The sequence below is a fragment of the Macaca fascicularis genome, chromosome 19 (assembly GCF_037993035.2).
Source record: "Macaca fascicularis isolate 582-1 chromosome 19, T2T-MFA8v1.1".
Classification (NCBI taxonomy): Eukaryota; Metazoa; Chordata; class Mammalia; order Primates; family Cercopithecidae; genus Macaca; species Macaca fascicularis.
This window is the reverse complement of record NC_088393.1, coordinates 61,715,685-61,740,840: the sequence shown is the minus strand read 5'-3', so window position 1 is coordinate 61,740,840 and position 25,156 is coordinate 61,715,685. Positions and strand designations below refer to the sequence as shown.

The 25,156-nt window shown below is 49.8% G+C and overlaps 1 protein-coding gene across 3 annotated transcripts in view; it reads right to left on the bottom strand.

The window, feature by feature from the left end:
- Nucleotides 1-23,771, bottom strand: part of CACNG7 (calcium voltage-gated channel auxiliary subunit gamma 7) — a 30,710-nt gene extending 6,939 nt beyond the window's left edge. For 2 of the 3 annotated variants that reach the window (XM_005590272.5, XM_065534865.2), the window contains exons 1-4: nucleotides 23,532-23,771; nucleotides 20,258-20,482; nucleotides 18,682-18,768; nucleotides 17,783-17,923 (exon numbers count right to left, since the gene is read on the bottom strand). In XM_005590272.5, the coding sequence (XP_005590329.1) occupies nucleotides 17,783-17,923; nucleotides 18,682-18,768; nucleotides 20,258-20,453 (424 nt within the window). In that variant the 5' untranslated portion in view covers nucleotides 20,454-20,482; nucleotides 23,532-23,771. Of the gene's footprint in view, nucleotides 1-17,424; nucleotides 17,496-17,782; nucleotides 17,924-18,681; nucleotides 18,769-20,257; nucleotides 20,483-23,531 lie in introns of those variants that run through there. The other variant, XM_074024638.1, reaches the window with a different exon arrangement.
- Between the last annotated feature and the right edge of the window lie 1,385 nt (nucleotides 23,772-25,156).

The following is a 25,156-nucleotide window of genomic DNA, read 5'->3' as shown; positions in this document are numbered from 1 at the left end:
TGAGACCCCATCTCTACTAAAAATAAATAATTAGTTCCTGTTGTCTTAGCTACTTGGGAGGCTCAGGAAGGAGGATCCCTTCAGCCTAGGAGTTCGCTGCAGTGAGCTATGATTGCGCCACTGCACTCCAGCCTGGGTGACAGAGCGAGACTGTCTCAAAAAACTAAGTTAGGCCGGGCACGGTGGCTCACGCCTATAATCTCAGCATTTTGGGAGGCCAAGGTGGGCGGATCACTTCAGGTCAGGAGTTTGAGACCAGCCTGGCCAACATGGTGAAACCTGGTCTCTACTAAAAATACAAAAATTAGCCAGGCGTGGTGGTGGATGCCTGGAATCCCAGCTACTCGGGAGGCTGAGGCACAAGAATTGCTTGAACCCGGGAGGCGGAGCTTGCAGTGAGCCGAGATCGCACCACCGCACTCCAGCCTGGGTGACAGAGTGAGACTGTCTCCAAAAAAAAAAAAAAACAACTAAATTACAAACAAAATAAGATAAAATACATGAGTCCACACTGATATATTTAAAATAAGAAAAAAGAGAAAGTTCTTTTCAGTAGCACACCAATTTATCCATGTAGGTGGAATAACAGAGTTAGAAGAAAACACCATCCTGCAATCCTAGTAGTAATGTCAGATTCAGGCAAGAGTCACAAGAGGATGCTCCATCGCTGGATGACAGAAACTCCCCACAGATCTATTAATTATTACAGAGAGAAAAAGCTTCCTTTACGCTGAAAGCACATGGCAGATGCCGCCTTAACCAAGCGATCGAAGTTAACATCACCAGCAACAGGGCAGACCGACACCACGGGCCTCCGGAGAAGAGAGCTGAGCAAGCCACTACTTCCTTTGTGTCGTGTTCCTGCTGAGAATGTGTAACCTGAATCCACTCATGAGGACAGTGGGACACTCTACAGCCCAACTGGCTGCACTCTTCAAAAACGTCAACATGAAAGATTGAAAAAGAGAAAAAAAAAAGGCAGCAGAGCTCCATAAAAAATGAAAGGTTCACATGGTATCCTCCACGTACTAAAAAAAAAAAAAAAAAATGAAAGGAGACTAAAGAGACACAATAGGGAAATGCAAAGAGTGATCTTAGATCGGATCCTGAATCAGGAAAAAGTGACAGTAAAAAAGATAGCATTGGGCCGGGCGTGGTGGTTCACGCCTATAATCCCAGCACTTTGGGAGGCCAAGGTGGGTGGATCACTCGAGGTCAGGAGTTCGAGATCAGCCTGGCCAACAGGGTGAAACCCTGTCTCTACTAAAAGTACAAAAATTAGCCAGGTGTGATGGCGCATGCCTGTAATCCCAGCTACTTGAGAGACTGAGGCAGGAGAATCGCTTGAACCCAGGAGGTGGAGGTTGCAGTGAGTCAAGATTGCACACTGCAGTCCAGCCTGGGTGACAGAGCAAGACTGTCTCAAAAACAAAACAAAATAAAACAAAAAACAAAAAAGCCAGGCGCGGTGGCTCACACATGTAATCCCAGCACTTTGGGAGGCCAAGGCAGATGGATCACCTGAGGTCAGGAGTTCGAGACCAGCCTGACCAACATGGTGAAATCCCGTCTCTACTAGAGATACAAAAAAATTAGCTGGGCGTGGTGGTGGGTGCCTGTAATCCCGGCTACTCGGGAGGCTGAAGCAGGAGAATCACTTGAACCCAGGAAGTGCCGAGGTTGCAGTGAGCCAAGATTGCGCCATTGCACTCCAGTCTGGATGACAAGAGTGAAACTCCAATTCAAAAAAAAAAAAAGACAATATTGGAGGGTGGGGGCGGTGGCTCACGCCTATAATCCCAGCATTTTGGGAGGCCGAGGTGAGTGGATCGCTTGAGCTCAGGAGTTTGAGACCAGCCTGACCCACATGGTGAAACCCTGTCTCTACTAAAAACACAAAAATTAGCCAGGCTTGGTGGCATGAGCCTGTAGTTCCAGCCATTCAGGAGGCTGAGGCAGAAGGCAGAGGTTGCAGTGAACCAAGATTGAGCCACTGCACTCCAGCCTGGGTGACAAAGCAAGACTGTCTCAAAAAAAAAAAAAAAAAAAAAAAATTCGCATCGATGAAATTTAAATATAGGACTAGGTATTAGCTATAGTATTTTATAGACCTTAAACTTCCTGAATTTGATTATTGTACTGTGGTTAGGTAAGAGAATGCCCTTGTTCTTAGGGAATACTTGCTGAACTAGTGAAGTGTTTGCAACTTATATTCAAGTGGTTGCATCAATGTGTGTATATATATATTTTTTGTGCACACATATGTATATATTTGTGTGTATATATATAACATGTGTATACATATGTATATATGTATATGTAACATGTGTATACATATATGTGTATATAGATCATATGTGTATATGGAGCGAGAGACAGACAGAAAGGCACACGTGGTAAAATGTTGAAAAACTGGGCTAGGTGAAGGATATGAGAGTTCATTGTATTATTTTTGCAAGCATCCTGCAGTGTTAAAATTTTTTCAAAATAAAAAGTTTAAAATATGAGTATCCCAAACCAGAGATTTTTTTTTCAAAGTGCTAAAGTATTACCTGCACACTAGTATTTCATTTCATTATTTATTTATTGAGATGGGGTCTCTCTGTATAGCCCAGGCTAGAGTGCAATGGCATGATCATGGCTCACTGCAGCCTCAAACTCCTGGGCTCAAGCGATCCTCCTGCCTCAGCCTCTGGAGTAGCTGGGACAACAGGTATGCACCACCACACCTGGCTAACTTTTTTGTTTTGTTTTGCTTTTTTTGTTTTTGGAGAGACAGGGTCTCAATATGTTGACCAGCCTGGTCTCAAACTCTTTTAGGCTCAAGCAATCCTCTCGCCTCGGAATCCCAAAGTGCTAGGATTGCAGGCGTGAGCCACTGTGCCTGGCCTTGCTTTTTCACTGTAAAAAGAAAAACCTACCTTTTCCCCTGGGAGCTCTGATGGACACCACCTTTACCAAGGGTTCGAGCTGGTACCACTCATAGTAGGACAACCTGACATTATTTGCTCCCTGGAGTAATGGGATACAAAGTACATGGCGGCACCTCTGGCTTTTCTTGCCCATGATGTTTAACGTGAATGGTATCGAGCCTCTAGTCTATACAGAACTTCCAGGTTACAGAAAATACAAGGAAAGAGGAACAAATGAAATGTTACGAAGAAGAACCAAATAAATTCAAGATGCGGCTGGGAGCAGTGGCTGACGACTGTCATCCCAGCACTTTGGGAGTCCGAGGCGGGTGAATCACCTGAGGTCGGGACTTTAAGACCAGCCTGACTAACATGGAGAAACCCCACCTCTACTAAAAATACAAAATTAGCTGGGCATGGTGGTGCAGGCCTGTAATCCCAGCTACTCGGGAGGCTGAGGCACAAGAATTGCTTGAACCCGGGGAGGCGGAGCTTGCAGTGAGCTGAGATCCGGCTACTGCACTCCAGCCTGGGTGACAGAGCAAGACTCCGTCTCAAAAAAAATTAATAATAAAAAATAAATAAATATAAAAATAAAAATGAATTAAACAATAAATCCAAGATGCAGGACATTCACCAGGATACCCTGTCCCTCAGTCTTCAGAAAAACGATGACATGGACCAAGCTAATGACACTCAAACCAGCGATCAACTCTAATATCTCAAAAAGAGAGACAATCAGACATTCCGTGTCTCCTGATGTAATAGACACAACAGGATGTGAATAGCACCACCTATCTGTAAAGTGTTCTTGCCAAAAAAAAAAAAAAAAAAAAAATCAAACCTGCATCCATCTAAGCTTCCTTTAGATCTTGGCTTACAAGAAAATACAGGAATAGGCCAGTGCATTGGCTCACACCTGTAATCTCAGCACTTTGGGAGGCTGAGGCGGGCAGATCACCTGAGGAGTTTGAGACCAGCCTGTCCAAAACATGATGAACCCCCCTCTCTATTAAAAATACAAAAATTAGTTAGGTGTGGTGCTGGGCACCTATAGTCCCAGCTACTCGGGAGGCTAAGGCAGGAGAATTGCATGAACCTGGGAGGCAGAGGTTGCAGTGAGCTGAGACCTCACCACTGCACTCCAGCCTGGCAACAGAGTGACAGTCCATCTCAAAAAAAAAAAAAATTAGCCAGGCGTGGGGGTGGGCACCTGTAATCCCAGCTACTCAGGAGACTGAGGCTGGAGAATCACTTGAACCTGGGAGGTAGAGGTTACAGTGAGCCAAGGTTGCACCGCTGCACTCCAGCCTGGGCGACAGAGTGAGACCGTCTCAAAAAAAGAAAAGGCCGGGCTCAGTGACTCACGCCTGTAATCCCAGCACTTTGGGAGGCTGAGGTGGGTGGATCACCTGAGGTCAGGAGTTTGAGATCAGCCTGGCCAACATGGCGAAACCCCATCCCTACTAAAAGTACAAAAATTAGCCGGGTGTGATGGCAGGTGCCTGTAATCCCAGCTACTTGGGAGACTGAGGCCAGAGAATCGCTTTAACCTGGGAGGCGGAGGTTGTAGTGATCCGAGATTGCACCATTGCATTTCAGCCTGGGCGACAAGATCGGAACTCTGTCTCAAAAAAAAAAAAAAAAGAGAGAGAGAAAAGAAATAAAACACTGGAAGAGATGAACATATTAAATCACAACAGAGGATTCCATTGGAAAGCTCTGCAATGTGGGAATTCCATACAACAAAAATCCAAATTTCTCAAAAAAATAAATGGCGAGAAAAAAATAGGAGAGGGACCGTTTTCGGTTGAAAGAGGCTTCAGAGATCTATCAACTCAATGTATATGTGGAACTTGGATCTGATTTGCAACAAATGAACTATGAAAAGGCATTTATGAGGCCTGTGGGGAAGAGTGAGCATTAACTAGATATAATAGGAAGTGAATATTCTTATTTGCTTCGGCTTGATCATGGCATTGTGGTTATAGTAAATAAAAGACTACTTATAACTCAGAGATATACTGAAATGTCTGTGAATAAAATGATGTCTGAGACTGGCTTTAAAATAATGTAGTGAAATGCAGAAGAGGACATGGCAATATGACTAAAAACAGATTTGCCATATGTTGGTAATTGTTGAAACTGAGTACAGGATCCATGAATTTCATTATACTATTCTTTCTCTATTTTATTTCAATTTTTATTTATTTATTTTTTTCAGACAGGGTCTTATTCTGTTGCCCAGGCTGGAGTGCAGTGGCACCATCACAGCTCAGCGTAGCCTCCATCTCCAGGGTTCAAAGTGATTCTTCCACCTCAGCCTCCAGAGGAGCTAATACTACAGGCTCGAGCCACTGTGCTTGGCTTTTTTTTATATTTTAATAATGAGAAATATTTACAACGTCAGTGTTGGCCGGGCGCGGTGGCTTACACCTGTAATCCCAGCACTTCGGGAGTCCCAGGCGGGCGGATCAGGAGGTCAGGAGATCCAGACCATCCTGGCTAACACGGTGAAACCCCGTCTCTACTAAAAATACAAAAAAAAAAAAAAAAATTAGCCGGGCGTAGTGGCCGGCGCCTGTAGTCCCAGCTATTCAGGAGGCTGAGGCAGGAGAATGGCGTGAACCCGGGAGGCGGAGCTTGCAGTGAGCCGAGGTCGAGCCACTGCGCTCCAGCCTGGGCGACAGAGCGAGACTCCGTCTCAAAAAAAAAAGTCAGTGTTGTGAAAACAAATAGTAGTGGAATTAGGTTTTGTTTTGTTTTGTTTTGTTTTTGACAGAGTTTTACTGTGTCACTTAGGCTGGATGCAGTGGCGCGATCTTAGCTCACTTGCAACCTCCGCCTCCCGAGTTCAAGCCATTCTCCTGCCTCAGCTTCCTGAGTAGCCGGGATTACAGGCACCCACCACCACGCCCAGCTAACTTTTTTGTATTTTAATAGAGATAGGGTTTCACCACGTTGGTCAGACTGGTTTCAAACACCTGACCTCAAATGATCCGCCCAGCTCGGCCTCCCAAAGTGCTGGGATTATAGGCATGAGCCACTGCACCCAGCCAAAAAAGAGACTTATTAACTAAATGTCACGCATGGACCTAGATTGAATCCTGGTTCTGGGGAAACAGTTATAAAAGACATTCTTGAAATAGCCAGACAGTTTAAAAATGTATTAAATTATATTATGGAATTATAAAATTTCTAGGTCTGATAATGTTGTTGTAGTTACGTAGAAGAATGTCATTATTCTTCTATTTATTTAGAGACAAGATCTGGCTCTGTTGCCCAGGCTGGAGTGTAGTGGCATGATCTCAGCTTATGGCAACCTCTGCCTCCTGGGCTCAAGCCATCCTCCCAGCTCACCCTCCTGAGTAGCTGGGACTGCAGGCGCATGCCCCATGCCCGGCTGACTTTTGTATTTTTTGGAGAGACGGGATTTTGCCACGTCACCCAGGCTGGTTTTGAACTCCTGAGCTCAAGGGATCTGCCCACCTCGGCCTCCCAAAGTGAGGCCACACCACCCGACCCTTATCCTTAAAGGACGCATACTAACACTTAATTTTAGAGATGAACTATCAACATGTCTGCAATTTACTTTCAAATGCTAAAGCCAAAAAAATCTGTGTGTGGTGTGTTTAAAAAGTGAGGTGGTACCAGGCACAGTGGCTCATACCTGTAATCCCAGCACTTTGGGAGGCTGAGAAGGGAAGATCACCTGAGGTCAGGAGTTCAAGACCAGCCTGGTCAACACAGTGAAACCCCATTTCTACTAAAAATACAAAAATTGGCCGGGTGTGGTGGCTCAGGCCTGTAATCCCAGCACTTTGGGAGGCCTAGGTAGGCAGATCACGAGGTCAGGAGTTCGAGACCATCCTGGCTAACACAATGAAACCCCGTCTCTACTAAAAATACAAAAAATTAGTGGGGCGTGGTGGCGGGCACCTGTAATCCCAGCTACTCGGGAGGCTGAGGTAGGAAATATCTTGTGCACCTTGGAGGCGGAGGTTGCAGTGAGTTGAGATTGAGCCACTGCACTCCAGCCTGGACAACAGAGTGAGACTCCGTCTCAAAAAAAAAAAAAATTAGCCAGGCATGGTGGTGCCCGCCTGTAGTCCTAGGTACTTGGGAGGTTGAGGCAGGAGAATCACTTGAACCCAGGAGGCAGAGGTTGCAGTGAGCAGAGATGGCGCCATTGCACTCCAGCCTGGGTGACAGAGTGAGACTCTGTCTCAAAAAAAAAAAAAAAAAAAAAAAAAAAAAGGTGAGGTAGGAGGGAAAGATAGAGAGAAAAACATTCAGGTGGGTGGGATAATATAATAACCCCTCCCCATCACTCTCCTTCTCCTAACCTGCTTTTTTTTTTTATTTTTTATTTTTATTTATTTATTTTTTTGTAGCATGTAGCACCATCTAACATTATGTTATCTATTTGTTACTTTTTTATTAGACATCTCCTCCATCCCCAGTTGGATGCTAGGAACTCCATGATGCTAGAAACGAGTCCACCTTGTTCTTTATTATTCTCCAGCAACTAGTCAATACTGTTTGAATGAATGCATATACTTGCCATGCAGCTAGAATGACTAGAAAAGCTCATTCATTCTAAATCCCACCATTCCTCTATCCCTTCCAAGAATTAACTTTTCCTTGCTCTGAACTTCCATAACACTTTCAACTTCTAGTATTCCACAATGTTGAGACGCAGTAAGCGAGTGATTATAGGCCAGATGTGGTGGTTCAGGCCTGGAATCCCAGCACTTTGGGAGGCCAAGGAGGGCGGATCACTTGAGACCAGCCTGGCCAACATGGTGAAACCCTGTCTCTACTAAAAATACAAAAATTAGCCAGGCGTGGTGGCGGGCTCCTGTAATCCCAGCTACTCGGGAGGCTGAGGCAGGAGAATTGCTTGAAGCTGGGAGGTGGAGGTTGCAGTGAGCTGAGATTATGCTGCTGCACTCCAGCCTGGGTGACAGAGCGAGACTCCACCTCAAAAAATAGAAACAAAAAAAAAAAAGAAAGTGATCATGAAGCATTACATGGTGAAAACGCACCGAGATTGGTCTTGAAATATGAGCAGGTTTATAGGAAAGGAAGATTGAAGGAAGCCCAGAAATCGCACTCACTGCAGTGCCTAACGCAAATGCAGGGGAATCAGCTTCATTCCTCTTTTCCTCTCTCTCTCTCCCTCTTTCTCTCTCTCATCCATCAGGGATGGTCACTGAAGGACAATCAAATTGTGTCTGTTTTACTTCCTGAATTTCTCATAAATATAACCCCCTTTTTGCTTCCCCAAGTCCCTTGCCCCAGATCAGGCCTTATTCTCTCTCTTTTTTTTTTTTTTTTTTTTTTTTTGAGATGGAGTCTCTCTGTGTCTGGAGTTGGTGTAATGGTGCCATCTCAGCTCACTGCAACCTCTGCCTCTTGGGTTCAAGTGATTCTCCTGCCTCAGCCTCCTGAGTAGCTGAGATTACAGACATGTGCCACCACACCCGGCTAATTTTTGTATTTTTAGTGGAGATGGGGTTTCACCATGTTGGCCAGGCTGGTTTTGAACCCCTGACTTTGTGATCCGCCAACCTCGGCCTCCCAAAGTGCTGGGATTACAGGCGTGAGCTACCGTGCCCGGCCTTCAGGCCTTATTCTGCATGTTTGTACCATTGTTCCAAAGTCTTCATCTCCCTTTCTGAAACCCAAAGCAGACTCTATCCCTCCAGGCTCAGAACCCTTCCTTGGTTCCGCATTGTCCACAGGAGAAACAACTCAGCCTGTCATTCCAGGCTGTCTGTGATCTTGTTCCTGCTGACAACACCTGCCTCACAGTTCACTCCAACCCCAGACTTAAGGCCCAAGTTTCACGTTACAGCTCTAAATAACAAACATTCTGCCAGGTGTGGTGACTCATGCCTGTAATCTCAGCACTTTGGGAGGCTGAGGTGGGCAGATCACTTGAGGTCAGGAGTTTAAGACCAGCCTGGCCAACATGGTGAAACCCCATCTCTACAAAAATACGAAAAAAATTAGCCAGGTGTGGTGGTGCACACCTGTAATCCCAACTACTCGGGAGGCTGAGGCATGAGAATTGCTTGAACCCAAGAGGTGAAGGTAGCAGTGAGCCAACATTGTGCCACTGCACTCCAGCCTGGGCAACAGACCAAGAGGCAGATTTCTCCTGCCTCAATAAATAAATAAATAAATACCAGTCTCTATAAGCAGAGTCAGGACCAGGGTATGATGGGAAAGAAAGAAATATTTCCACTGAGGAAAATATTTTGTTTTCTTTTTTCTTTGTAATAAGTCATTCTTATCATCCCTTTTTCTTTCTGGCCATTTTGCATTAGCCCTGGTTCTCCAAAAATAATGTCTTTTTCCTTTCTCTTTTTCTCCCTCCCTTCCCCCTTTCTCTCTCTGCAATCCAACTCTCTTACTCTCTTCCCACCCCCTCAACTTCATCTGCTTTGTAATTCTTAAAGCACAGTAGGCAAGAGTCACCTACATTCCAAGCTGAATAGAACCATCCTGGCTTGAAAGCAACTGGGTTTCAGGACCATGGACAGGTGCACTGGCGTCGACCTCTGTCTTAGCTGCCTGCTTGCTTTCTTTCGTGTGTGTGTGTGTGTGTGTGTGTGTGTGTGTGTGTGTGTGTGTGTGTGTGTGTGTGTGTGTGTGTGTGTGTGTGTGTGTGTGTGTGTGTGTGTGTGTGTGTGTGTGTGTGTGTGTGTGTGTGTGTGTGTGTGTGTGTGTGTGTGTGTGTGTGTTCGTTTGTTTTTCCAGGCTGGAGTGCAATGGTACAATCTCGGCTCACGGCAACCTGTTCGTTTGTTTTTCCAGGCTGGAGTGCAATGGTACAATCTCAGCTCACGGCAACCTCCGCTTCCCAGGTTCAAGCGATTCTCCTGTCTCAGTCTCCCAAGTAGCTGGGATTACAGGCGCCTGCCACCATGCCTGGCTAATTTTTGTGTTTTTAGTAGAGACGGGATTTCACCATGTTGACCAGGCTGGTCTCGAACTCCTAACCTCAGGTGACCTGCCTGCCTCAGCCTCCTAGTGTTCTGGGATTACAGGGATGAGCCACAGTGCCTGGCCTGTCCTAGCTCCTCTCTAGGGCCTTATCGCATGCTGTGAATTCCATCTCCAAACCAGTTCCTTTCTTTCTGGACTTGAAAATTTCCCCCTGACCCTTTCGGCATCAACTTAGCTGTCACCTTTTCTTGGAAGCCCTCCCTGGTCTCTCTCACCCTCCCCACAGCACCCTACTATGTCAGGTTAATGCATCATCCCTTTTCTCAGAATACCCAGGACTGTCACTCATCCATTCTGCCCTCACTCATTCTGGAAATAGTTCAGTTTGCACTTCATACAAACAACACTTCTAGGCTCTAAGACACAAACAAGAACATGTTTGAAAAGGTCTCAGCCCGCTGGGCCACAGTGGCTCATGCCTGTAATCCCAGAACTTTGGGAGGCTGAGGTGGGTGGATCACTTGAGGTCAGGAATTCGAGACCAGCCTGGCCAACATGGTGACACCCCGTCTCTACTAAATATACAAAAATTAGCCAGGCGTGGCGGCGGGCTCCTGTAATCCCAGCTACACGGGAGGCTAAGGCAGGAGATTGCGCCACTGTACTCCAGCCCGGGTAAAAAAGCGAGACTCTGTCTCAAAAAGAAAAGAAAAGAAAAGAAAAGAAAAGAAAAGAAAAGAAAAGAAAAGAAAAGAAAAAGAAAGGAAAGAAAAGGTCTCAGCATCCTCCTCACTCTTCTTTTTTCTGAGACAGAGTCTTGCTCTGTAGACCAAACTAGAGTGCAGCAGCATGATTTCTGCTCACTCCAGCCTTCATCTTCCAGGTTCAAGTGATTCTCCTGCCTCAGCCTCCCAAGTAGCTGGGACTTCAGGGGCCCACCACCACGCCCAGCCAATTTTTGTATTTTTAGTAGAGATAGGGTTTCATCATGTTGGCCAGGCTGGTCTCAAACTCCTGACCTCAAGTGATCCACCCACCTTGGCCTCCCAAAGTGCTGGGATTACAGGCGTGAGCCACCATGCCTGGCCTGTCTCAGCCCTTTTGAAGATTACATTCTGGTACAAAAAGACAGAAAACAAATATCACAACAGTAGCAATAAATGCTATTAAAAAATATAAAACAAAGCATGTGATAGTACAGCAGGGGTAAGGGAATACTAGGTACTGTTGTCAGAGAAAGCAACTCTGAAGAGAAAAAAGTTTGAGGCTTCTGAGAATCAGGGTCGGATGGAGTTGGAGGTGGGGAAGGGACTTCCAAGCAGGGAAGAATAATGAGTGTACCAAGTCCTGAGGTGAGGCTGTGATTCGCATTTTCAAGGAGAAGAATGAGGCCAGTGTAGGCTGAACTTATAAGCAATGCGGAGAGTGCTAGTGGCTGAGGAGATGAGGTCAGAGATCTGAGCGGTAGCCAAATCATAGAAGACCTTGGAGGCCAGACTGAGGCATTTGGGTATATTCTAAGTGCGATGGGAATCTATTGAAGGAATTTAAGAAAAAGTGTGAAAAGCTTTGACTGACAGGTAGTCAAGAGCTGTTCTGTGAGTGAGTGCATCTGAGTTATACATGAGGATTTAATTGTGTCTTCTGTGCCAAGGACAGGGTCTGGTATACAGGATATCTGAAGACTGAATGAATTAACATATGCACAGATCATGTTTAATGATCAGGGACTAATGTGGGACATGCATGCGCAAGCCTCTTATGACCTGGAAAAAAATCAATGCCTGTCTAGCTTCCTCCCACTTCTCCCACCAGCCACATCCAGTCAGTCATCTGATTCTATTGATTCTTCCATCAATATCCCTCTCTCACATGGCCATCCAATTGCCTTTTCCTCACATCTCCAGCCCCAGCACAGACCTTGTCTGCTATGGCCTGGACCACTAAACAAGCCTCCTCAGTTTGTACATTTCCAGTCTCTTTCCCTCTAGTCCATCTCCAGCACAGGTCCCTGTGAGACATTTAATGCCCAGCTGTGACCCTATCCCTCCTGCCCTAGTCCTTCCACTGGTTTCTCTAGACTTGAATGCCAGCTCCACCAATGACCAGAGCTGGGGCAACTGCACCAATGACAAGATGCGGGCAACTCCACCAATGACCAGCCTGGGGCAACTCCACCAATAACCAGCCTGGGGCAACTCCACCAATGACCAGACTCGGGCAACTGCACCAATGATCAGACTCGGGCAACTGCACCAATGACCAGCCTGGGGCAACTCCACCAATGACCAGACCTGGGGCAACTCCACCAATGACCAGACCTGGGGCAGCTCCACCAATGACCAGACTCGGGCAACTTCACCAATGACCAGCCCAGGGCAGCTCCACCAATGACCAGACTTGGGGCAACTCCACCAATGACCAGATTTGGGCAGCTCCACCAATGACCAGCCCTGGGGCAGCTCCACCAATGACCAGACCTGGGGCAGCTCCACCAATGACCAGCCCAGGGCAGCTCCACCAATGACCAGATTTGGGCAGCTCCACCAATGACCAGACTCGGGCAACTGCACCAATGACCAGCCCTGGGGCAGCTCCACCAATGACCAGCCTGGGACAACTCCACCAATGACCAGACCTGGGGCAGCTCCACCAATGACCAGACTCGGGCAACTTCACCAATGACCAGCCCAGGGCAGCTCCACCAATGACCAGACCTGGGGCAGCTCCACCAATGACCAGACTCGGGCAACTTCACCAATGACCAGCCCAGGGCAGCTCCACCAATGACCAGACCTGGGGCAGCTCCACCAATGACCAGACTCGGGCAACTTCACCAATGACCAGCCCAGGGCAGCTCCACCAATGACCAGACCTGGGGCAGCTCCACCAATGACCAGACTCGGGCAACTTCACCAATGACCAGCCCAGGGCAGCTCCACCAATGACCAGACCTGGGGCAGCTCCACCAATGACCAGACTCGGGCAACTCCACCAATGACCAGACTCGGGCAACTGCACCAATGACCAGGCCTGGGGCAACTCCACCAATGAACAGATTCAGGCAGCTACACCAATGACCAGCCCAGGGCAGCTCCACCAATGACCAGCCTGGGGCAACTCCACCAATGACCAGACCGGGGGCAACTCCACTAATGACCAGACCTCAGACAACTCCACCAATGACCATCCTGGGACAACCCCACCAATGACCAGACCTCAGACAACTCCACCAATGACCAGACCTTGGACAACTCCACCAATGATCAGACTAGGGCAACTCCACAAATGACCAGACCTGGGGAAACTGCACCAATGACCAGACTCAGGCAACTCCACCAATGACCAGCCTGGAGCAACTCCACCAATGGCCAGCCTGGCACAACTCCATCAATGACCAGACTCAGGCAACTCCACCAATGACCAGCTTGGCACAACTCCATCAATGACCAGACTCAGGCAACTCCACCAATGACCAGCCTGGAGCAACTCCACCAATGACCAGACCTGGGGCAACTTCACCAATGACCAGGCCTGAGGACAACTCCACCAATGACCAGGCCTGAGGACAACTCCACCAATGACCAGGCCTGAGGACAACTCCACCAATGACCAGGCCTGAGGACAACTCCACCAATGACCAGGCCTGAGGCAATCCCTGTCTTTCTCTCTCTGAGCCCTGGTTTCCTCATTGGGAACAGGAGGCAGTCACACCAGGCTATTCCATTCCAAGTCCCAAGGCATTGGTACTATTTCTGTCCTTAACCTCTCATTTTAAATCTCCTCCTTTTTTATGCTTTAACCTTAGTGGGGCAGCATAATGCCATGGTGAGGAGCCTGGGTTGGAATCTTGCTTCCCTTATGGAACAATGTAACCTCTGCATGTTTCTGTTTTCCCAATGGTAAAATGGGGATGTTAATGGCACCTGCCTTACAGGGTGGATAAAAATAAATACCTTAATATGTATAAAGCCCCTAGAACTGTCTGGACCCCCAAAAAAGTTGGTTGTTGTGAGCTGAAATTTGGCCAGAAGGGGAAAAAATTAAAAAATAAAAATAAGGGCAAGGTGCGGTGGCTCACGCCTGCAGTTCCAGCACTTTGGGAGGCCGAGGGCGACCTGAGGTCAGGAGTTCGAGACTATCCTGGCTAACACAGTGAAACCCCGTCTCTACTAAAAACACAAAAAATTAGCTGGGTGTGGTGGCACATGCCTGTAATCCCAGCCACTCGGGAGGCTGAGGCAGGAGAATCGCTTGAACCTGGGATGCAGAGGTTGCAATGAGCTGAGATTGCACCATTGCACTCCAACCTGGGCAACAAGAGCAAAACTCCATCTCAAAAAAATAAAAAATAAAAAAGTAAAATAAAAATTAAAAAGTTAGGCCGGGCACGGTGGCTCACGCCTGTAATCCCAGCACTTTGGGAGGCTGAGGTGGCGGATTACAAGGTCAGGAGATCGAGACCATCCTGGCTAACATGGTGAAATCCCGTCTCTACTAAAAAATACAAAAAACTAGCCCGGCGAGGTGGCGGGCGCCTGTAGTCCCAGCTACTCGGGAGGCTGAGGCAGGAGAATGGCGTAAACCCAGGAGCGGAGCTTGCAGTGAGCTGAGATCGGGCCACTGCACTCCAGCCTGGGTGACAGAGCAAGACTCCGTCTCAAAAAAAAAAAAAAAAAAAAATTAAAAAGTTGGTTGTTACTGCTAGTACTATTACTACTATCACCACCACCACCACCGCTAGTACTACCACTATTATTACTATGTTTATTTATTTACTTAAAACAACAAGTGTTGAGCACTTATTGTTACAGTCAGGTGCTGGGTCAGATGCTTTACACTCATGATCTAAATCGGGGGTTGGCAAATGACGACCTGGCCCACTGTCTGCTTTTGTATGGTTTGCGAACTAAGCATGATTTTTACCTATTATTCTCCTTTTGATTTAAAAAAACAAAAATTTAAATAAATTAAATTTAAAAATTTGACTTAAAAAATCAAAAGAAGACTATTTCATGCACATGAAAATTACATTGAACTCAAATTTCAGAGTCCACGAGTAGTCACTGGAACATAGCCACTCCCATTTGCTTAACCTGGCAGCTTTTGCACTACAGTGGCCAATTGCCTCCCAGCAGAGTTGAATAGTTGCATTGGAGAACCTATGGCTCACGTAGCCTAAAATATTTGCTATCTGGCCCTAAGCAGAAAAAGCTTGCCAACCGCTGACCAAGATTTGTCCCCTCAATAACTCCACAAAAGAAGGCTTTGGTTTAAACCATGAGTAAGTGATAGAGGCAAGATTTGAACCCAGTTCTTTCTAGGTTCACAACATGTGGCCTTCAGCCACTACACCCCACAAGCTTGGCAGCACATGCCTGGATACCTTGGGGTGGAGTGCATAGGTGAAATGAATGCTAGGAAGGAATTCAGGCAGTTGGATTCAATCTCTTCCAAATTACTCTATTGTTACCCTAGAGACGTGACTTCCAGCCTGCCTGCACCACTGATCCTCAGCGTGACCTTGGGCAGTCAGTTCCTGGTGCAGTGGGTGGTATAAGCATGGATTTAGGAATCAGAATACCCTAGATTTCAATCCCAGTTCTGCCACTGACGAGCTATGTCGCCTCTGCAAGCCCCTGTTTCTGTTCCTGTGAACCGCAAACAATGGGACTTTCCTTATAATGATTTTGACGGGTTGAATAAAAATCCCCATGCTATCTACTCTTGCCCCACTTTTTCTCTCTAGGCCACTATTTTTCCATTTGAAAAATGATGAGACCTTTCCGCTCTGACACTCTAGGATTGTGATATTCTCCACGTCTTATTTTAGCTCAGTGTCTGGCTCCACACGCTGTGATTCAAGTTTGCACGGAGCTTGCACCCTGCCTTCCCTGGGAAAGGTCTCTTCAGGTTAGGTTGAAGGCATGGGGGAGGTTAAACCCAGAGGAGGCCGGGTGAGGAGCAGAGACTGGAGGAGGGGATCCTGGATCAGGCACTTTGGATCTCAGTTGCTTAGTTGGAGAATCCCTTTTCAACTATTTGCACAGCCACTGAAAAGAGGGAGCTGAGTGCTGGCCCCAGGGGACAGAATGGAGACAGGACATGCAGTGGGGTTTGTTCATAAACCATCAACTGAATTACAAGGATCTGATTTGAGTTTAACTAAATTATGTTGAATTCATTTGAATTGAACTGAAGAATTGAGTCAGAATGAATTGGGGTTAGCTGGGTTGGATGGATGGAGTTAAATGTACTCGAGCTGAGTTGATTTGGGCTGATTTTAGCTGAATTGGACTGAATTGGATTGGACTCAGCTGAAATCTGGAGGAGATTAACACTCAAGAAAAAGGTTTTAGGCCAGGCATGGTGGCTCATGCCTGTAATTCCAGCACTTTGGGAGGCTAAGGCAGGAGGATCACTTGAGGCCTGGAGTTCAAGACCAGCCTGACCAACATGGCAAAACCCCATCTCTACTAAAAATACAAAAATTAGCTGGGCGTGGTGGTGCACACCTGTAATCCCAGCTATTCGGGAAGCTGAGACAGGAGAATCGCTTGAACCTGGGAGGCAGAGGTTGCAATGGGCCGAGATCACGCCACTGGGCTCCAGCCTGGGCAACAGAGGGAGACTCCGTCTCAAATAAAAAAAAAAGAAAGAAAGGCCAGTTACAGTGGCTCACGCCTGTAATCCCAGCACTTTGGGAGGCCGAGGCGAGCAGATCATCTGCAGTCGGGAGTTTGAGACAGCCTGACCAACATGAAGAAACCCCATCTCTACTAAAAAAAATAGAAAATTAGCCGGGTGTGGTGGTGCATGCCTGTAATCCCAGCTACTTGGGAGGCTGAGGCAGGAGAATTGCTTGAACCCAGGAGGCAGAGGTTGTGGTGAGCTGAGATCATGCCACTGCACTCCAGCCTGGGCAACAAGAGCGAAACTCCGTCTCAAAAAAAAAAAGAAAAGAAAAGAAAGAAAAAAGAAAAAAGGCTTTACTGGAACTCTGGACACTCAAGTCCTCTGGAAATAGTTTATGTTGGTATCTTGGGCAACTCTCTGCAATTCTGGGCATTGGAACCCCCATTTTATCAAGTGAGTGCTAATAATAACTCCTAGGTAGTGATGTTAGGAGATGGGTGTGATTTCACATATGCAAAAGAGGCTTGTGCCTCAAAAGAAGAAAAAAAAAATAACCGTAAACAAATATTGAACTCTAGCTAATCACATGTATGATGATGTAAGTAGGGTGAAGTGTACTGATGCTTGAAACTTACTCTGAAATGCATCTAGACAATAAGGTAGATTGATGGATGGTTGGACATATAGACAGATGGACAGACGCAAGATCATGCAAGTCTAGTGATCTGTTAATGTTTGACTCTAAGTGGTGGCTACATGGGTGTTCGCTATAAAATTCTTTGGACTTTTCCATTTATTTGAAAAAATTTAGAACAAAATATTGCACAGAAAATAAGGAGTCCTTTAAACTGTTAATTGCAGTTTATCAGCAGTGGTTAAAAATACAGCCTCCGGAGGCGAATTGCGTGAGTTTCACTCCCAGCTCTGCCTCTCACTAGTTGTATGGCCCTGAGCAAATGACTTCATCCCTCTGAGTGTCTGTTTCCGTATCTGTAAAATGGGCTATTAATAGGATTTACCTCACAAGGTTGTTGTGAGTATCAGAACAGAGCCTGGTACCTAATTAGCACCCAGTTAGCCCTCGCTATAATGTGGTCCTCTAAAGGACGCTTTGCAATGGGCACTGCTATTTCCATTGCACATAGAAGGAAAGTGGTGCTCAGAGAGGGTCTGCAACTCCTCCCAGGCCACACAGCAAAGAAGTGGCTAAGTGGAAAAGGAACCACAGGTCCCTGGAACTGGAAATGGTCCCCCAGCCCACAAGTCCTTAGGCTCACCCGATAGTATGAAGAAGATGCCAGAGACGAAAGCCAGAATGGTCCTCTGCGGGCGGATGTGGCCGATGTTGCTGATGACGAAGGCCGTGAACACGAGAAAGAGGCTGACCATGGGGAAGGGGGTGGCCGTGCGCACTGTCTCTGGGGAGCGGATGGGGAGAGACAGGAGTGAGGAGGGAATCTCCAGTGGGTCACTTCCCCATTCCTTGACCTCTGCTGTCGCCACCTCTGCATTTTTGTTTGGCTCCTCCCTTTCCCCACTGACTCCTCCCCTTCCCCTGATATTTCCTCCGTGGACACAAGCCTGCCACGCCCCCTCACATAGGCCACACCCCCTTGGGCTTAACTCCGCCCCCTTTCTGATTAACTGCTCCTCACCAACCGGACCTCACCCTTTCAACCTTGCCTTTTCTCCTTACCTAACCACTCTGCCTTGCCTTCTTTCTTTCTTTTCTTTCTTTCTTCCTTTTTTTTTTTTTTTTTTTAGACAGAGTCTCACTCTGTTGTCCAGGCTGGAGTACAGTGGCGAAATCTCGGCTCACTGCAAGCTCCATCTCCCAGATTCAAGCAATTCTTCTGCCTCAGCCTCCTGAGTAGCTGGGACTGCAGGCGCGTGCCACCACACCCAGCTAATTTTTGTATTTTTAGTAGAGACAAGGTTTCACCATGTTGGCCGGGCTGGTCTCGAACTCCTGAACTCAGGTGATCCACCCACCTCAACCTCCCAAAGTGCTAGGATTACAGGTGTGAACCACCACGCCTGACCCACTCTGCCTTCTTTCAAGCCTCCCCTCCTTCCCTTGGACCCCACCATTTCCCTAGTCCTGCCCCCTCCCAGGACTCCAGGACTTGACTGTGATCTTGCTCTCTTGTGCCTTGGCACCCCCACATCCCCTCACTCAAAATATTCTCCGTGTTTTCCGTCACCAAGTTGATCTCTGGTTCAAGAAAATATTCTGAGGCCACACAGCGACCTTTCTCCCGACCTGGGGGGAAGAGAAACAGACGGGCCTGGATGAGAGGCTCCTAAGCTCTAGAGAGGCTGTGGGGGTGGGGGTGGGGGCAGGGTGGACAGAGGGGAGACCCCAGGTTGGGGGTGCAAGGCCTAGCCCAAGGGTTACAAGCTGTACCACTCCAGGGGTGTTGGGAAAGGGGGTGGGTGGATGTCTGTCTGGGATTCCTCTTTCTTTTCTCTTCTTTTCTTTTCTTTTTTTTTTTTTTTTGAAATGGAGTCTCGCTCTGTTGCCCAGGCTGGAGTGCAGTGGCACGATCTTGGCTCACCACAACCTCTGCCTCCTGGGTTCAAGTGATTCTCCTGCCTCAGCCTCCTGAGTAGCTGGGACTACAGGCACATGCCAATATGCCCAGCTAATTTTTGTATTTTTAGTAGAGACGGGGTTTCACTATGTTGGCCAGGCTAGTCTCAAACTCCTGACCTTGTGATCTGCCCGTCCTGGCCCCCCAAAGTGCTGGGATTACAGGCGTGAGCCACTGCGCCTGGCCTGGGACTCCTCTTTCTGGCTGCCCTAGAGATTCCTGATTGGAAGAGGACAAGGCTGGAATTCTAGGTCCTAAACAACGAAAGATCTGTAGATCAGAACTCATGGTCCCTAAAGGGGACGAGGTCTGGGGAGCCAGGATTCTTACAATGAATGGGTCTTTGTGGTCCCTGGGAGGCATATTTTTTTTGTTTGTTTCTTTTTTTGTTTTTTGTTTTCTTTAGAGACAGGGTTTTGCTCTGTCACCCAGGCTAGAGTGCAGCAGCACTATCATAGCTCACTGCAGCCTCGAACTCCTGGACATAAGCAATCCTCCCGCCTCAGCCTCCTGAATAACTGGAACTACAGGTGCACGCCACCAGTCAGAGCTAGGCAGAGTGAGATGGAGTCCCACTCTGTCACCTAGGCTGGAGTGCAGTGGCAGGGGCGTGATCTCGGCTCACTGCAACCTCCACCTCCCGGATTCAAGCGATTCTCCTGCCTCAGCCTCCCAAGTAACTGGCATTACAGAGGTGCGCCACCACGTACAGCTAATTTTTGTATTTTTAGTAGAGATGGGGTTTCACCATGTTGGCCAGGCTGGTCTCAAACTCCTGAGCTCAAGGGACCTCCCCGCCTTGGCCTCCCAAAGTGCTGGGATTACAGGCGTGAGCCACCGCGCCCGTCCCATGCATTTTTTTTAAAATCTTGCCCATTCAGCACTGAAATTGTTCAGTGGACAAGTTCTAAACCTAGACTACAAACTTTAAGGAAGGACTCCATAATTCCTTAGGGGTTACAGACCTGCAGCACTGTGGCTCCTAGATCCAGGAATAAAGGGCTAGTCATTGGGACTCCATGTAGAAATTTGAACTTCCGGGAGAGAATCAGGATCCATTTCTGGATTTCTGGAACCCAATGGATGGGACTATGGCTAAGACTCTCAGACCCCAGGCAAGGCAGAAACTGTTGAGTGGAAGACAGGTGAGGGCTGTACCTGCAAAGAAGCAGACTCTCCAGAGGCCGGCGTGCAGGGCCATCTTGACCTCGGTGGTCTGGTTCTGCGGTAGCACTGTGCCCTCTTCCATGTACAGCCAGTAGTCAGTGCTGACCGCGATGCCCACCAGGAGCAGGCCACACGCACCAAACACGCTGCTCAACAGGGTCAGGGCGCGGCTGCTGCAGTGACTCATCCTCAGAGGCAGGGGGCGCCCTGCGGGGCCTGTGAGAGGGAAGCTGCAGTGCAGAGCTCCATGGGACCGACCAGAGTGCTTGACCCCATGCAGCAACCCGGGATGCTGGGTCCTAGCCAGAGACACCGACTCCCAAATGGAACTCTCTCAGATCTGACCTCCCTGGCCTGACCCATGACCCCAACCCTAGACTCTGACCAGAGACACCAACTGTTGAGCCTCAGCCTCAGGACTGAGCTCCCCAAACCTGCTGCCTGTGCTCTGGCTCCAGATCCTGATCCCAACCCCAGAATTAGATTTCTGATCCTAACTTTCAGCCCAGGCCCAGAGATTGAATCTTGGCTCCAACCGTGTTTGGACTTGGGTCCCAAATATTGTGACTCTGAGCAGAAATTCTAATTTGAGATTCTGAACCCCAGAACCAGGTCTCCCTGCCTAAACCTAACCTCACCTGCTGACCTGAGACCCTAACTTAGAAATCAGATGCCACCAGAGTCCCTAACCTTGAGTGTGGGTCAGTGAGTCAGAAACTATTAGGCCAATCAATGATTTCACCTCTAGGACCTGGCATCCCACAGCCCTGTCTCTGTGCGCCGATCGAAGCCCCCAGTTGTGAACATCAGACTCCAACAAGAATCAATAACCTGAACTCTGAGCCAGGACTTAGATCCCAGAGCACAGGGCATTGGGCTTGAACCCTGGATGCTCTACAACTTGAGCTGGCCAGAAACTCTAACCCAGGCTACCCAGTCTTAACTCCCTGCCCTAATCTGATACCCTGATACATTTTCTTGCACCCTGTCTCTGAACTGCACCCAGAAATCCCCAAAGTGGGTCACTAACCAAGGATCTCTAACCCCATACCGGGGCTTCACACCCTTGACCTCTGCCCTAAGACTTTGAGCAGAGGCCCCCACTTAAGTTTAGCCTCTTGGATTTGTATCTTGAGCCTAACACCCAATTCTAACACCAAGAACTTGACTCATGACCTTCTAACTCTGATCCTGTGCCTTGACCTCATTTGATACCCCAATCTGAGATGACATCTCACAACCCAGATCCTAGCGCCAGAACGGTAATTCTAACCTCCCACATCTAGGCAGGCCCCTGGACCTGGAATGCTGGAACATCTTCATAGGCTGCTGAGTCCCAGAACATTGGAACCCAGAGACATAGAACCAGAATCTCGATTAGAGATTCCAGAATGTCAAAATCAGGAGATGGGGCTGGGTGAGGTGGCTCACACCTGTAATTCCAGCACTTTGGGAGGCTGAGGTGGGTGGATCACTTGAGGTCAGGAGTTCGAGACCAGCCTGGCCAACATGGTGAAACCTTGTCTTTACTAAAAATGCAAAAATTAGCTGGGCACAGTGGCTCACATCTATAATTCCAGCTACTTGGGAGGCTGAGGCAGGAGAATAGCTTGAACCCAGGGGGCGAGGTTGCAGTGAGCCGAGATCGCGCCACTGCACTTCAGCCTGGGTGACAGAGTGAAAGTCCATCTCAAAAGAAAGAAAAAAAAATCATGAATGAGCTGGGAACCCACCACCACCACCACCACCACCACCAATCCAGCATCCTAATCAGAGCACCCCAGTCAAACATCGGACTCTCATCCTTCCAACTAGGATTCAGTGCCCTGAACTCTAAAATCCCAAGCAGGAGTCCCAAAACCGCCTCCCCTAACACTTCCCACCAGAGGTTCTGGACCTCGGTTTCCCATGCTGGGACTTCCAATCACAGATCCTCTTCAACATCCAGCATGGAGCCCCGATTTCATAACACTAGACTCCAAACAGGAGATCCCCAGTTCATATCGGTGGCCTCCCCAATTCCACTTAGGAACCTAGAGATTCCAACGAGGGAGCTCCTCAACCCAGAGCTCAAGGACTTGCAATTCCTTACCCACGATTCTCCCCGACCCCTGCAAGAGTTTTCCCCAAGCCACACAATCCCATGATTTGGGGGTCTCTACTTGGGACCCTCAGCCTGTATCAACCAGAGACGGCTACATGCCTGAATACCCGGGATATTTTTAACTGTGAAGCTTGAGTCCCCTAAACACTCTCCCCAACAAAGTAATCAAGACATAAAACTCCACTTTCCCTAACCAGAATTCTTCTAGCCTTGCAATTCTGCTCCACCTGAATAAAGACTCTGGAGTCTGAGACAACCTTCTCTCCTCCCCGCTCCACCCCGCACTCCCAGCCTCCAGATCCCCCCTCCTTCCCCCCCAGCCTCTTGGAGGCCTCCGAGATCCAGAGTCTGGGAAGGCTCTGGCCAGCTTTTCCTCCCATCCCCCGCCCGGCGGCTCGGGGGTTTGACCGCGAGCTGCCTGGTCCTCTGGCAGCCCTGTGGGCCCGGAAATGGGCACCATTACCCCGGCCACCCTGGTTGCCTCCGTCCCAGGTAGCCGATCTCAGCTTTCCCCTTTGGCCCCTCTGACTCCCAGCTGAGACCTCGTCTCTCCTCCACATTCTTGCACCCCGTTTTAAAACCCAATCTTGCTCCAATTCCTCCTCACTCTCACTGGCCAGCCCAGATCTCCTTATTCCTCCAACCTTTCCTCCTTTGGGACCCTCCCCCCAGGCCTGGAGCCTCCTCTTCTCCCTCTTTCTCCCACCCTTTCGCGGATTCAGGCATTTGAATCTCTGGGGTCCCATTCTGCAAGTCCTAAGCCCAAACTCCATCTCCCTTCCATCTCTCGGGAGACTGTAACTCCGCGTTTCTGGGGACCCCTTCCCAGACCCACACCCTGCTCTGGCCGGCCTGGGTCCTCCGCCCTCGCCCCGTACCGCCTTCCTCAAGGACCCGGCCTCTGCCCTCCCCAGCCCACGGTCGCTGCGACTCGGACATGAAGCGTGCAGTTTCCCACTCCGGGACCCTCGGACCCCGTCCTCCAGGATCGCCAGGCCCAGGTGTCCCTGCATCCCCCATAGCCGCCCGAATTCGGGCGTCCCGACTGCCAGGATCCCACCACCCCTGGAGCCCCTCGGGTCCTTTGTCGCCCCAAACCCGGCTCGCAGACACCTCGAGGGACGCCCCTTCTTCCTCCCAGGACCCTCCTCTAGCGCTCACCTCGCTCAGGGCTGGGCGGACGCTCCGGGCCGCGGGCCCCGCAGCCGCATGACCGGCCCCGCGGCTTCCCCCGGCCGCCGCCGCCGCCACCGGGGTCGCCGGTGCCCGCGCCCCCCGCCCCCGCCCCGGAGCCCGGCGTCCCGGCCCCCTCCCGGCCTCCCACCCCCCACCCCCCGCGCCCGCGGCCTCACTCGGCGGACGGAGCCGGGAGCAGGAACCGGCGGCCGCTCATTGGCTACTGCGGAGGAGGGGAGGGGCGGGGAGGGAAGGGGGGAAGGATGCAGCGAGGGAGGGAGATGGGCCTTGAGGATGGGGGAGGCAGAGAGGGAGAGAGAATAGAAACAGAGGCAGAGAGCCCGAGAGGGGCAGAGGCACAAAGAGAGACAGGGCAGAGAGAGAAAGTCACGCCGAGACCTTGAGGCCGAGAAGTCCAGGGACTCAGGTCTGGAGACAGAAGGAGACACAGAGACAGAGACAAGGAGGGAGAGAGACAGAGTTTAGGACCACCCCTCACCACCTAGGCGCAGAGATTCTGAGGCCCGGGAAGTGGAGAGGTCGGAGACCAGAAAGAGACAGAAAGAGACAGGGGGACGCCCAGAGGCCTGGGGCTGAGAGATGCTGAGACCCAGAGACCTTGAGCTTGGAGAAGAGACAGAGGCGGAGAGAGAGAGACAGAGAGAGAGAGAGAGAGAGACTCTGAGAAGGAGAGACAGCAGGGACAATCCTGGGGGTCCCCTGACGAGGACTGGGGCTCTAGCCAGGCCTGGGGCGGAGCCTGGGGTCTGGACGACTGCAGGAAGCGGGAGGGGGCGTCCCGGGCCGGGGTCCCTACAGCAGCGGGCGGGCGCAGAGCGGAGTCGGGTCCTGCAGCCGCCGCGGAGCCGGGAGCCGGGCCAGCCCACCCCCCCCCCCCCTGCCGTGATGTCAGCGGGGCCACTCTTAAAGGGGCAGGCCGCCCGCCGAGGGTCGGAGCGGGGGCTGGGGCCTGCGGGCACGGGATGGGGGTGTCGCGGCGGTGATGGGGGAGAGAGGGGAAGCCCCAGCATCCAGCTGGACCGGGACATAGAAACCCAGGAGCCTGCAGGGAAGAAGAAGTGCCCGGGTCCGCAAGGAAGCCTGCGAAGCTTTGGGGCTCAGTCCCCTCCAAACACACAGACAAGGCACTCCGCTCCGCTGGTCTGGCCCTGTCCGGAGACTACATTTCCCATCAGCCCTGGCAGCGAGGAGCCGCACTTGGGGGAAGGGTCTGCCGCGGGGCCTGCTGGGAAATGTAGTGCATCTGCACCGTCCCCGGCACTCCCCAGACTTGCAAGTGGGTCAAGGGAAAGAGGCCCAGAAGGCGCGTCTGGCTGCCGTGTGCCTCCGTCACCGATCCCTAGGCTCACGGGTTCTGGCCGGTTTTGGTTGCTCTGACGAGGGGATCTCTTCCTCTGATCGGGTCTCTAGGTCTCTCAAGAGGAGGCGAGACTGTGATCTCCCCTCTTGGGAAGGACTTCTCCCCAGTGTCTGAGCCTGGATGTGCATGTGAGCTTGCGTGGCTGCTGTGGTGAACACGGACGAGCTGGGTCTCTGCGCCGGGGTCGCCACCTGGCACTCCCAGTGATCTCCGTGCCCCTCTCTCACTG